Source organism: Balearica regulorum, chromosome 1, assembly GCF_011004875.1.
Source record: "Balearica regulorum gibbericeps isolate bBalReg1 chromosome 1, bBalReg1.pri, whole genome shotgun sequence".
NCBI lineage: Eukaryota > Metazoa > Chordata > Aves > Gruiformes > Gruidae > Balearica > Balearica regulorum.
Window position 1 is genome coordinate 121,116,074 of NC_046184.1, and position 15,031 is coordinate 121,131,104.

Sequence of the window (15,031 nt, forward strand, 5' to 3'; positions counted from 1 at the left end):
TGCAATCAAACAGCTTTTATTGAACTCTTTATACTGCATATTTGTGAACATTTGTGCAATAAATACAGCGCATAGTATTGATTTTTCCCAGCTCCTTAAAGCATAAGAAGTCTTCCCTTTGTCATGGTAGCATGCTGACACTACACAGTAAGAATGGCTGTTGGATGACAGTGGCAATGCTAGGCAGCTCCTGGCAGTGAGCATGTTGTGTGAAATTCGTAATGGCAAGCAGAAGTTTTCAGAAACCATTTAGCGATGAGGTTGGTGGGCAGGTGAGACTGGTCTGGCTGCTTAGAGGAACCTCAGCTAGACAGAGTTCTGGAGTCAGCCACAGCTTGTGCAAGAAGTGGGAAATAACAGTGGGCACGATGACTTCAAAATAATCCCCAAGTCATTGCTTGATAACTGCTGGCAAAATATTATACAGATTTTACTGGATAATTGTCTTCAGGTGAGAAAATAAAAGTCTTTTTGCAGACCCAACACTAAACCAAAAGGACTGATACTCTCTTACAGTGACAAACAAATACAGCATAAATTGTTGATATAAATATCCATATGCAAAATAGTTTTCAGGCTTAGTCAGCACTTGCATAACCAGCGCAGGTAAACAGAAGATGCAGGCACCCACTTCAGGAAAAAATGGAGTTCTCTTCAAGCTCTGGACTTGAACTTCAGGTTAAAGACCAAATAAACTGCAATGTCTTTCTTGGTCCTCACAGTATTTGAAACAAAGAGAATAGGCCAGCATTAATCCAGCCCTACCACTACTAACCAGGACCAGGCTCGTAACAACATTCTCTCACACATAAAAAAGCATCAGGCTCATAAGCTTTTGCATCAGAGGAACCTCAACCCTGCAAGATTCCCTGTCCCCTTCTCTTTGCTGCCTTCATCCCTGCTATGGGAATGAGCTCTGGAAAGTTTTTCAGTCATTCAGCAACTCCATTTATTTACCCAATTCCTCTGGTCAAACAGGGTTTCTACGGTGAATAGGAGTGGCTGGTGGCCGCCTGTTCCTCCTTGTGCCAGTGTACAACAGGAGATGGCACCTGCTCCTAAACTGCACAGGCAGAGCAGCACAGGTGGATTTTTTTGGATACTTTGGCTTACTTGGATTGCTTTAGATTCACATCCCCTCTTGCCTACGAGCACTAACGACTCCTTCTTTCTTAGTCAGCAATACTACCTGTTTTCATGATGTTACAGAGATTAATGAACAGTAAACTAAAAAAAAAAAAGGCAACAAACCCCAAATTAAAAGCTTTACGTTTTTCTCTGTGTCACAGGTAAAGATAGCCATTAATCTTCTGCTGCCCCAATTCTAACTTCTCTCTTGTACTGCTGTTCTGAAAAGCAACTTTGGGAACTTCCCTCTATCCTCCTCATATTTCTTGCTGAATTCAGTTAGGCTGGTATATGGAGCTTTTACAAGCACAAAAACAAAAGGAAAAAAAAAACCCAACTACTTAAGCAACCCCCTCCCTGCTGCTGTCAGTGAAGATCAGATGGAAAATGGGGAAAAAATTAGATAAAAGCAAGTAAAGTAAATTTTCAAGAGCAACAGTAATGCCAACATTTAGCAGCAGTGATGGCTATGATAGCAGCAAACACTTCCGTTCATAGCACCTCGTGAAATACGCAGGTTTTTACAAGTATGGGAATCAAAGGATGCAGTGAAAACATAAGTAATCAAAGAAATAAGTCTCTCTCAGCCTTCCCTGTGACATAAGGATATGGAAATATATCTGACAACAGTATTTGAAATAATTGGGAAAGGACTTGAGAAGCTTGGCTGAAATACTAATGTCTCAAGGGGTACAACTGACCATTCACAGACTCCCTCTACACTAAGAAACAGCAAGGATGTTAAAAGCGCTAAGATCAAAGGCCATGCCCTTAAATGTGCTGTTATTTATGACCCCTTGGGAGGCAGCTCAAAAATACAGTTTGAAAGATGAGTTATTAGGCTCTGCCAAGCAGCAACAGAGGTAAGACAGAGCTGTTCTACCTAGTAAAGCTAATACAGATTTGAAAACAGGGTCTTTTAACACACAGGTACACACATCTGATACACTAGTTCATCTTGCCACTACTGAGAGCACCCAAGCTGGGGTTGCTACTACAGCAAGGGGGAACAGTGAGAAAGGAATCATTGCACAGCATAAAGGTAAAAAAAAAAAAAAAAAATTTTTAAAAATCAACCATACTTTAGAACCAATTATTATTGAAGTTGCACATTTTTAGACTTTATAGCAGTTTATTCCAGAGCCTTGGGAAAAGTTGTCTTAAATCTTAGGGAAGTATATGAATTTAATGGTTAAATCATAGCTTAAGGTAAGCATGGTTCAAAGTCACAAGCCCTAATCTGAAGGGACAGCCAATGTCTAAGGAAATATACTGAACAAGGGCAGAATAAACTTAGCATTCACCAGCATGGCATTAAAGAGTTATCAGAAATCATTCTGAGGCTTTTTATCATTACAACAAAGTTCTTAACATTCACAAATTTAAGGTGAGAGAGAAGCAGCTAGAAAAGAAAACACGTGGTCACACTGCTGACAGGCAGACGCTATCACTGGTGTCACTTCTTTGGCTTTGAGTTTGTCTCCCTTTGGCCACCTCCCTGCTCCAGGCCAGCATCGCCCAAGGCACAACTGCAAACGCTCTGCTTGGCATTTGCTCAGCACTCACATGGGGCAGGGTGGCTTCCACCACCTCTCTCCTCTGAGCACGCACTTCCAAAATGTACAGCAAATTCCACTGCTACAGGGAGGCCAGCAAGGTAGGAAGAAATCTATATACAGGACGTACTAACTTTGATTTTTAAATAACCCTTTTGTTTTCTCTTGGCTGACTCACAACTCCCTTCAGCTTTATTTAAAAAAAAAAAAAAAAAAAAAAACCAATCACACAATTTTGCTATCCTACTAGTAATAGCCCCAGCCTAAATAGCATTTCTATACTTCAGTGGAAAGAGAGACAAGCTAAGAAAACTGTCACTCTTGCTGATCAAAAACTTTATTCTTGGCAAAAGGCCAGTCAGAAGATGAGTAGAGCAGCCTCTATGAAGATGAAGAACAGCTACTTTTCTCCTGTAACCACAGGGTGATTCCATTCATCATTACCACTAAGAGCACAGCAGTGTACAGATGGGGCTGCTAGTGCTACACTGTACCATGGCTATGAGAGTCAAACCTTACTAAAGAATCCAGTTACAGAAGTGGTGAAAAATTGTAGCTGCGCACACTGACCGCACATTACTCTGGTACTCCTGGCAGTACCAGTCCACACCATGTTTGCCAGTTCCTTCCAAGCTTAGTTACAGTGAATTCAATTAGCAGTAGAATTTTTCACCTGGAATAAGGCACTACAGTGTGAGAGCACTTGAGGAGTTTACGGCTCTTGACAGATTACCTTTGGCTCTTCTAAAACATGCATAAAAAGAAGCACTTTAAGATAAATAAGAGGGTGGTGAGGTAAGGGGAAGGTACTAGATGAAACAGCATGATTTTAAAAAAAAAAAAACAAACACCAACAAACCTTCAGGCAAGAAGCTTGATCTTACCTTTTAATCTTTTCACTTGTGCTTACTTCTCAGGGTACAATTGGGAAAAAACCCACCAAGGTCTGTCTTCGCAGTGAAAGCCAGTGCACTGTGTAGAGCAGAGTCACCAGTGTATGTTTGTCACTTCACCATCAGGCTTTCACTAAGTCAGTTTTTCCTCAGAGCAGCTGGTTAAACAAGCTTCAACTCCAGCCCTCAAGATTTCCTCCTCATTTATACTGATGTGACCAAAAGGGAAGCCCCCTTTCTTCTCTCCACATCAGTCTCATTTTTATCTCCACAAAGGTATTACCTAACTTAACCTTGCACACACAAAAAAAAAAAAAATCCAAAACTTTCCAGAGCTCTCTTGGGCCTCTGCTTCAGTAACTCTTTATTTCAACACATTCTATGCATCTGAAACAATGTTTTGGAAAGTCAGACTTTAGACACAACAAGTAAGGAACATACCAGTTAATTTAGGCAATATTTTTACATATATATATAGGTAAAAATAATAAATTGTCTTGATAAGAAATATCACATAACCTGATTAAGAAACAGGTCACCAGAAGCTGTGCAATGCAGCAAAATGCACAGGCTGTATAGCTGACACCAGAATAGCTAACTGCTTATTTTCAGAATTAAAAAAAAAAACCCAACCAAAAAACCCAAACAAAACCAACACCCTAAGGACAGACCATTCTACCTAAGAAATAAACCTGATTCTTTGTTGTAGATTGTAAAATGTTGTTGAAGAGGCTCCACATTGCTACTTGACTTTAGCTGGACTTTCTTTCCCGTTCTCGCGCAGTCACAAAGTTAAGCAGATCAATGGCTGTAACGATGCCAAACACCATTTGCCGCTTACTGGAGGAACCATCACTGTGATCTACAGAGAAACAAAAGAGGGAATTCTGGCTTTAGGAGGCACAAGCCCACACCATCCCACCGGGTTTTAATGGCACTGTTGGCAAAGGCAGGTGCCAAGCTAACCCAGCTCCACATGTCAGGGCCTGTTGGCGGAGCTGGTTACCGACGATGACCCTTGTATGTTGAGGGGGAACCTAAATGGCATCTTGACCAACAGTCACACAGGAAGTGGCAAGGATTTTCCTTTCAGAAAGGCTCCTCACCAAAAGGGATATAGAAACAGAAACATTATGGAAAGAAGGGTAAGGGTCCATCAGATTTATTTTTCTTAACATGAAAATTCAAACTAAATCCTCTGTTATAAAATGTATTTTCCTCATATATTAGTTTCTGTGGCGCTAGTTGAAGCGGCTGCAAATTGATATTATCCTGTTTGAACCAGGGACCACTAGAGGAGGACGTGCAACACCACCATCTTCCTACACCACTGTCAAATACAGAATTAGTATAAAAAAAAGTCATAACACAACATTTCCCCATTTATATCCAAAAAAAACTTATTCACCATCTAATCATTGCTGTATTAAGAGCACGGCTTCAAGTGATTTTTCATTGTAAGCATAAAGCCTTTGACCTGGGAACCAAGTGGCGAAGTGACCTCTGGGCCTTTATCTGTGCTCTAAGTTCCCTGTTCCTAAAGTCTGGCTGTATGGAGATGTTTAGACTACCTATATACCCAGTTTGTTCAGCCAGCTGGATTGTTCTGGACTTTACATTTACTCAAACTTTGTTCCATTGTAAGCTTCCAGTGAGATTCTAGGTTTATAACCAGTCAGCACAGAGTCAAGAGCACATCCTTATGGAGATTATCACGAACAAGCCCAAATTTGATGACTATTCTTCACTTACAGTTATAATTGAGATAGCTGTCAGATAAGTTTATCTGGCAAGTCTTAATATTGTTTTTAGTCTAATTTCTCAGTGTTTGTAATTTTGCAAGTTGCTTGCTATGAGGAAGATAAACCAGGAAAAAAATATTATTCACATATAATAGTGATATAATCTAGCTTTGAAGATTTATTTAGTGCTTTCCAGTTCATAATAAGGCAGCGTAGAGAGTTTTGGGAAGAATGACGAAGAGTAGAGTTTGGAAGAAAAACATCAAGTGGAGTAAGTTAGTTTAAACCAAATAAACGGGAAAAAGAAATATTAAGCTGTCTTGAGATGGTGATGTCAGTGTTGCATCTAGATCTTACTAAACTTTATGAAGTTGTAATAAAGGTTTTGCTTTAGAAAGGCAAAGAAATTGAAGTGTAGTTAACCTGGGACACTCACTGTGATGGAACTGCTGGAAGTTGTATGACAGGGGTAGGAAGAAGCAAAGACCAGTTGTACTGCAGGACCTTATTCATTGGCTTACTGCTAGTAACAAAACTGCTGTACAATGGACTAGACTCAAGCATTCAGTTCTGAGCAGTAACTTGCTCCAAAGGCAGATACTTTACAGTATGTGAGGTTATTAATGGATTTAACATTTACCCCACAAGAATTAGTGCTAGAGTCTTACCAAGAGTTACATAGTTACAAACACAAAAAGAGGATTTGGCTTCTTCAGAACTTGTTTACACACTCACGCTGGTACTTGCTTCTTGTTACAATGCAAAGATTGCCTCTTACAAAGGCACAGTACATCATACTCACACTGAATTTGTTCATGAACCACTAGAGCAAAGTGGTCTATTTCCAGGATATGAGAGAGTTTCCCCAAGTTGTCTTTCAGGTTAATCTGAGGAAAGAGTTACAAAACTTAAACAAAACGTCCTTTATACGTTTAGTGGTGGATAATCCCCATATACCTCATGCAGTATTAAAAACAATACATCAGCATTTACATACTGCTCCCATCTGAAGCATTGTAAAGCACTAATAAATCAAGGCCAACTTAAAAGATTAGAGTTTTCTTTGTTTCTAATTTCCAAGGAAACAGAACAAATGAAGCACTGTATGAAGTTATTAATTCTGATTCTGAAAACATAACGAAGATACCGAATACCTGAAAAAATGTTAATGATGGAAGAAGGTCCAGTGTTCCATGTGTCTAACAAAGAAGTTAGCATAAAACTCATTATACTTGGTGATTTTATTCTAGCAAGACCAGGAAAAAGTGAATGAATCAGGCTGCAAATCACTGTGAAAATGAATACGATCTGCAAAGGCAGCAGGGGAAGAGAAAAGCCCAAACAAGCCAAAAACAAAACCAAGGGTGAGGTTTGCTCAGCTAACACTGTTTCAGGTGCAAATCAAGGAACTGAGAATTAAGAATTCATTTTTAGTGAAGTTCAACTTTGCTAAGACTAAACAACAAAGCACCCTGGGTTGACTCTGCAGAAAGAATACAGATCCTTCCGAAACACTTAGCTAGTCACCGGCTGGAACCATTTCAAAGAATACGTAAAACCATTCTTCCTACATGCTTTAGCATATTAGGCAGCAGCAACAGGCCTATTACCTGGGTGACTCTCCCCAGGTAACAGGAGCACCCACCATCTGACGTACTTTCATTAAAGGAATTTACGGCAAAGAAGTGTCTTGCACTGCAGATTAAAAAAGCCTTTATCCTGCAGTGAGCTCAGCTTGTGACCGAGGAATAAAAGCCACAGCATGAACAGTTGGGTTGCACTGGAACACGGAGCTCTGGTCTCCATATTGTGAGTTAAAAGAGCTCAAAAAGATTCCCAGCAGCCTGTGTTTAAGGGACCAGCAGGCTATAGTGCATGCTGAAGCATCAATCCTTAAGCTTGTGCGTCAGGCAAGCGGTGAGGGGAAATCCGGACCTACTGCGACATCGAGTCAGCTATCAGTCACCACCACCGACAAGCAGTTTTGTGCAAATGTATGTGCAAACCTAACTTTTGGACTTAAGTTCAAAGCTCACTGAAGGGGTAGATCCTGTTGCCATCTGGTTGCGTACAATCAATAGATCTGTTTTCAGGGACTGGGTAGGCTAAAGATGACCAGGACAAGCAGCCCACAGGCAGCACTGGGACAACTATGAAGACATAAACATGTTTTGAAATGCTTAATGGAAATTTAACAGAACTCCCACGGAGTTTTCACCTGTCTCACTACTGCTCATTCAAGCTTCCTAAAAATTTTGTCCATGAGTTTTCCCCCATTCAGGCTTTTTTTTTTTAAAGCCTATTCAGTCTTTAAGGCAGCTAGCCTTTGTACATGCTACTACACTACACCTAACTGGGACTGCTCATTTGGCCCTAAGGGCAAGTGACATGGCTCTGCTCATGGCCCTAAAACCAAGTGCTCTCCTTCATCAGAAGCAGGCTCTGGTCCACTGGGGATGCTGGGGACAGCAGGCCTCGTATTGTTTAGCAGAGTGCTACATGGTTTAGGACACTAACCAAAAATCACACCAGGGAACAGGATAACACTAGGTATAGTAATGGGAAAGTGCCAGAGACCATGCCCCAGCCCTATTTTCTGGGAAAGGCAGACAAGAAATGTGCTAAGGCTACGTCTGCACCACATATAATGGAAATTAGTAGTTGATCCTTTGGCGAAGAGATCTCGAACTACTGGAACTAACATCTGACTCAAGAATGGTCCTCCGCTCCACTAACACACAGCACTTGCTTGGCTTGGCAAATTATCCTGTGAATAGTGTTTCAAAGCCCTAGATTGCTATCCTACCGGTGACTTTAAAAATAACTATAACCATTACTCTTCCATTCTGAGAGATTGCCACAAAATAATTGTGACAATCACATCAAAGAAAGCTTCCTGTGTTACCAAAAGAAAGCTTTGCCTTGGTAGTCACAGGCTAAGCTGACCTCTTGTTGATGCATGCTGTAGTACAGATCCTAACTGTAGGATATCCTAAGTCATTTCAGTGACACAGATGATCCGTTTTCCCGGTTTTCATCAGTAAATAAGCCAAATAAGCTTGACTAAAGTGGTAAGAAAAGCAAAATCCACAATACTTCTGAGGTTATGTGCATTTAACCATGTTTCTCCATTAAATCATCAATTCAAATGAAAAATAGTCAATGAATGTTGCCTTCAGTTAGCCTGTTAGTAATACCACCACTTGTGTTGCTCCCCTTCTATCCTCCACCAAGAAAAAAAAAGTCAGAACTAAAGAGAAAAGAAACGGTTAAGCTGTTCTTCACTGAAGAAGCACGAGAAACTTCAAGCTGCCCATGGAAAAAAGCCACAACCTCAGAAGCACAGAGAATTGGCTACTACAGCTAACACCAGTGTAGCTACAGAAATGATTGCACACCACCAGCCCCAGAAACTCTTAAGGTGTCCAAGTGAGGGAGGACATGAACCAAGTAGTTTTGTTACGCACCACATTTCCACCTGATGCTTGATTATCTGTCTGGGAAGGAGAAAATACATTTACATTTATCTGTTAAGAACTATCATCCTTTCTCAACCTCGGGGACTTGGTAGTTTGTAGACTGAATGGCAGCATTACACGCACTTCTGGAATACAGCACCTCATCTACTATGAGACAGTGTTGAAACTAACAGCTTGATGAAAGCTAAGTTAAGCATTCCACATTAAAACCAAAATCATTTTCCTGCAAGTGAAGCAAAGCAACAGCAACAATACTTGTATATTGTTCCCAGCACCCATACAGCTGGGAAGTTCTGGTATTTTAGCACACCACATTGCATGGGCAGGTGAAACTGGCTAACATCAAATTTCACATATCTTGACAACATCAGCATTCAGCAGCCACCCCCTTGTTTCAGCAAGGCATCTGATGCAAAAGGCAAACAGTTGCTTGTTTGTAGCTGAGACAGAAATTTAGAAGAGCTGTTTCAACATCTCCTTGTCTCTTCCCCTGGAGATTCACATTGCCAAGATTTGTGCTGGGATTTTGGAGAAGGAGAAAAAGGACAAGCATGCTAGAAGAAAGCCTGTTGAAGTAATGGAACAGCACAATATAGAGGCACAATACAAACCTGGGAGATATTGAGTGACCTAGGACAGAGTTTAGAGCACATCTGTCCTCAATAACAACTGCTCTGCATGGTCCCAGGTAAACCTTACCCAACCAGATGCCATTGTAGTGTTAGGACACCTACAATAGTACTTTAAACCAGAGAACCAGAAATTGTAGAATGTATCTGCTTACCTGTTTAAATTGCTTGTATATTACTTTTCTGACTTCATCAGAAGGCTGAACTTTTCCAGCAAGCAGCGAAGAAAGCATGTTACCCAGAGTAACCATGCCTAAAATCACCCTGGAAGAAGGAGAGAGAGGAGATAAGGCTACACACCACAAAAGCCTCAGGTATTCCTGTAGATAAAAGCATCCACTCTCAGCCAGCCTGGAGAAGACAGTTCAGCTGCTTCATCGTGTAAAGCAACATTATTCATGGTATACTTGGATTCTCTGCTTCTGCAGGAGATAGAGTCAGAAGTTCTGGAGACTCACACCGAAGTCAGCAGGTGTGTGGGTTCCTGGCCCTTCTGAGCATCAGGCTCTCTGTATCTCTAGTTCTTGCAACTGGAGATCTTCTTGCAATTTTGAAAAGCGTAACTTTGTTGTTTTACACTCTCAGCTGTCCTTTTGAAAGGTGTGATAGGGTCAGAGACATGCTTGCATCAATTTTGCTCATTCCCCTTCTCCTTGCAAGGATGTTGCAAGGACCTGCAACAAGTAATCCCTTGCGGTAGCACTGTAACTGGAGAGTAACCCAGCAACTCTTCATTATTCAGCCTGTCCTACAGGAGACTTACAGGGTACTAAGGCTTGCCAGCTTGCTGGGGACACCCTGGTTTACAGGGGTCACTACAACATTGCACTATAATGCAGCATTCTGAAAAAACTGGGTGAAAGCTGTGGTGGAGATGGGTAGGTTTGGGGTTGTTTTTTTAAATATGAAATTTTGTTTTGGTAAGTCAAACAGCTATTATAAAAAAAACAGTGAAAATATCTTGCAGAGACACACTGAGTAAGTATATCATAATAATCACTAGAAGCTTTTTATGTGAAGGACAGGACAGTCCTGGCATGACAGCATATTAAGTACAGCACTGGTGTATTTAAGGTAACATTTCTGAACTGTGTTACTGTAACTGAAGAAAGATGAGTGAGAGAATATTATAATTCTAGTAAGCATTTCAAAGACATCCCTTGGGACCTGGTGAGGTAAGTGATACATATGGATGAATAGTGATATATGTGGACATACCCAGATTCATCAACAACTGGTACCTGGTCGAATCCCTTCTCCCGGAGAATTTCAACAGTCTTTGCACAGGTAACAGTTGGAAGCACAGTCAGGGGAGCAGAGAGGCTTAGTTCCTGAACACTGATGTTCCACCACCTGGGGACGAAATAAAAACCAAGTCTTATGGCAAGAATGAAACCAGTTGCTCATGTACAGTGGCCCTCAACACTACAGGAATGACAAAAAGCTGCAAAGAAGAGTTAGGATTCAGCCAGAGTCAGTAAAGCTCCAAGGCTTTCAAGTTTTCTCCCCAGTATCAGAAAGTCAGTGAAGCATGAGAAGGCTTTAAGACTGCAACTGTCTTCCTCATTTCATCTACTTTCTGATATTACAGATAGTGGAGAGTACTAACCTCCCTAGTTTCATTATTTATATCTTACACAGAACATTTTGGGCTCATACTGAAAGAGCTAGCCATATTTACAGTCATTATAGGTAACAATTTAGGGAAGATTCCCCCTCCACTTATGTAGACTTGCAGTGCTTTGCACGTGAGAACTCTGATCTCAGAAGAGTTCTTTAGATACTACTTTCTCATTTCAGATACAACCCTTTTCACAAAACCCAAATCATTAAGTACCAAGTTTTCTTCTACTGCTATGCAACTCAAAAGGAAATCAATCAATTTAAGCAGATTTGATTAATAGCTGCAATTTTACATCAACACAATAACATGAAAGATTAGCTAAATCAAAGCAAGTAGTGCAAATTGAAAAGAGTTTTAAATTAGCAACTGCCATAAAGACGATTGAATAGACTTATGAACATCCAAACTGATCTGATATGCTTACCAAGGTTTTTTGACAAGGTCTTCTTCTTTCATGAACCCTTTCTGAATCATCCATTTGTCACTCAAGAACTTGGACCTGGAAAGCATCAGGAAGCGAAGAGCTCATTAGCAGGCTGAACATCTGACAACAAATCTAATAGCGTGCAGAGGCAACTGTTTACAGCTCAGTACCACTAACAATTAAAGCGTAATTGAAAATATACTGCCATTTGCCATCCAAGCTGACCAGCCACGGACATTGAGAGGAAATATGCATAGAAAGAAAAAGGAATCCCATAGGAAGCAAAGCTTCAACTACGTCAGTCCCTTGCAATACAATAGTGAAACAGCCTGGAATGAAGAAGTGCCAGCCTGTACTCAGGCAAGGTCTGTCTGCAGTTTCTAGTCATCTAGTATCACGTTGGATGCAACAGAAGTCACGAAACACATTCCAAAACACGATGTTTCTCGCTATGTTTCAATGCAGTAGGAGAAAAACAACTTCTCAGCACAGCTGAAGGCCCTCACACTTCCACCTCTGAACTCACCTCAACATTGGCTCCTGTCACAGTAGTGCTGTGGTCTGCTGTGGACACAGGCAGAGAGAGCAGACAGCCTCACAGGGACCCTTCCAGGAATGGGATAATACCAATGGTCCCCAATAAATAAAACAGTGAAAGCAAGTCTCTTCCTGTCAGAGATGCTAACCAGCGATGGTAATATACTGTCAGACACAAGGAGGAGCTCAGCTTTCAGAGGGCTAAGCTCCTTTCTACTCCATGTCAGACCCTTTCTGGATACCTCAGAAGTTGTACCCCAAACACATTCTTTGCTTTGGTAACTGGGTGCTATACAAGAAACATGCATTCAACTCGACACTGCTGTCAGGAGGTCTGAGGGACTGCCTCATCCTTTTACCAGAGAGAAAACAAGCAGGTTCTTACATGTAGTTCCTGATAGAGTCAGGGAGGATAACAACACAGCGCTGACCTTCCTTCAGCTCTTTGGCTGCCTTCACAGCTGCAGACATGGCACTGCCTGAGCTGCCACCTGCCAAAATGCAGATCAGGGGCAAAACTGTCAAACCATAAGTGAAATGAGAAAAAATGAAAGAGGAAGGAGGAGAGACAGTAGAGGAGCCCAGGGTGAGGAAGAGAGCTTCTGAAGCAGCAGGAGGTCTCCTTGACCCGCAGAAGGCTTCAGCCTCCCACATACTATTTCACAGAAACCCAAAGGATTCGCATCTGCTCTTACCACACAGCAGTCCTTCCTCTCGGATCAGCATGCGTGCTAAAGCAAACGATTCTTCATCGTTGCTCTTGTACCACTGGTCCACTGCCTGGTAAGGGGCAGGAAGACAGAAACAAGGGTCTATTTAAATGAAGAGAGCTAGGAGAGCTACACAACTAGTGTGAATTCAGCCCATGCTCTTAGAGGTAACAGCTGCCCTACTGAGCCATGTGTCTGGGTTTCCATCCTTCAAATGCCAAGTGTTGGTTTGGGTTTTTTTGCCAAGGTAAGACGATCACATTAGCACGACAGACTCCTTATTGAAACCTCACTGTGAGAGCCACAGAGAGCATCAAACAGTTCCCTCCCCTCTTGGAGGTCTTCCCAGAGACATAGGTTCTGCTCTGGACATAGTCATACCACTTTTGGCCAAGAGGGGTTGGAGTGCTTTGTTTGTTTTTTATTTAAAAAAACCCAAACTAACAAACAAAAAAAAAACCAAATCGCAAAACCCCGTAAGTACAGTATTCTAGGAAAAATGTCCCAGCATTTCCACCCAGCATTACAAAACAAACATGGCAAGTGCAAAAGCCTCTGAGAACTGCTTTTGCTGATGGAAAGAAACAGAATAGTTCTGTCTGCTAGTCCTCCCCTTTCAGCTCAAAGAAATACTTCCACAAGTTTTTCTTCCACCTTTCACCTCACTTCTGCATCCCAACAGACAGCAAAGGGCAGTAAACCAAGAAGCATGACTTACAGATCTATCCAACACTGTGGGGACAAAATCATATCCAATTCCTTCCACTTCATACATTGTCTTGTCAGTCTTGTTCAGTTCTTCTGGTGTAGCAAGGATGGAGCCTTCAGGATCAACACCTATAATCTGGAGAAGCAGTTTTCACTTTGGCTACCATGACACACCACTTTTGAGAACACAGCTATTTACTCATGAGCGCTGGCCTCGTTACAGCTGTTGGTGTCACACTGGCTGCACACACAGCCAAGCTAACAGCAACCTAGTCTCTTATTCATTTCTTCCTGGCAACATTCACCTCCCTTGTGAGTAAAATACTTTGCTGCTTATGGCCCCTTGGCAACCCATCCTGTCTCCTCAGGCTGTGGATTTAGGGGCACCACTCGTTCTACATGGGTTTTGTTTGATTTAAACAAAAGACAGGGTTTCCCCGAGACAAGATCATCCTCATTCACATCAGGCATCATGACAGCCAATATTTTTTGTGCCAAGCGTAAGCAGATAAGTTTTACTTTGTTTACCACTCCCTGCCTATGTAGGAAAATATTCACATTGATACACGATACTGACTTCCGTGAGGAAATCTAACACAGCACACAAGGAGACACACAGGTTGGTGTGTGCAGAGAAAACTTCACTTGGTAAAACCTCAGTGGCTCCAGACAAGTTAGTGAAGGCACAGTCAGAGAGGAAACAGAAGGCTGCAGTACACATCAGAGAAGGAATTTTCTCAGACACCCTATGAAGGGATCTGAGGGCCAGTTTTCAACTGCTGAGGCAAACCTAAACTCTGGTCACCAGGGAGACCAGAACACGATGATTTCAGACAGTCTGAAAAACTTTCTTTGCTGCTTAGAACTACCTTCTGAGAACATCCAAGAGCTTCTGATAGAAACCCAGGGCAGGCTTGCAAGGAATGGGACGTGCCAAGTGGAGCAGACTGAGATTCACCCCACTGAAGAGAAATGCTTTAGGCTTGCCACTTACTTTGCAACCTGGACACTTCTCCTTTAGCTTTCTGGAGATGCCAGTGATAGTACCTCCTGTGCCAGCCGTAGCCACCAGCATGTCTATTTTTCCTGTTTAAAGGCAAGAGATAGAAGACAGTTGTGAAATCTCCCCACTTAAACCTAATTATGGACTTTATTTAACAAAAATGGGCAAGGTAAGGCTCTTTGCTTCCCAAGAGCTGTGTTAGGAGACCTACCTTGAGACCACCTTGCTCAATTCCCATTTACTTCAACAATGGTGGCCTATACAGCTGACACCTGTAGGTTTCCTATTTCTGTATTTGCCAACGTAGATAATTCATTCTTTAACTTAGAATGAGCAGCCTGTTATATTAGTTAATTTCTTGATTGAGTGCCAAGAGAGGTGTCCACTGAGAGAACTGTTAAACACAACTACTCTCTCATTTTCACGTGAAACATACTATTTTGGCCATGAGCACTCAGAGTGAGCACAGGTATGTGTGGTGGGTTGACCCTGGCTGGGGGCCAGGTGCCCACCACTCTATCACTCCCCTCCTTCATTAGACAGGGGAGAAAAAGTACAATGAAAAGCTTATTGGTTGAGATAAGGACAGGGAGAGATC

General features: G+C 41.8%; 1 protein-coding gene across 7 annotated transcripts in view; it reads right to left on the reverse strand.

Moving 5' to 3' along the window:
• The window catches only part of LOC104638745 (cystathionine beta-synthase-like protein), a 32,616-nt gene continuing 17,585 nt past the window's right edge, over positions 1–15,031 (reverse strand). For 4 of the 7 annotated variants that reach the window (XM_075772993.1, XM_075772958.1, XM_075772977.1 and 1 more), the window contains 9 exons: positions 14,425–14,516; positions 13,441–13,566; positions 12,708–12,792; positions 12,398–12,503; positions 11,476–11,550; positions 10,646–10,780; positions 9,583–9,691; positions 6,122–6,206; positions 1–4,439 (listed from right to left, as the gene is read on the reverse strand). In XM_075772993.1, the coding sequence (XP_075629108.1) occupies positions 4,330–4,439; positions 6,122–6,206; positions 9,583–9,691; positions 10,646–10,780; positions 11,476–11,550; positions 12,398–12,503; positions 12,708–12,792; positions 13,441–13,566; positions 14,425–14,516 (923 nt within the window). In that variant the 3' untranslated portion in view covers positions 1–4,329. The other 3 variants (XR_012838542.1, XR_012838544.1, XM_075772985.1) reach the window with 3 other exon arrangements.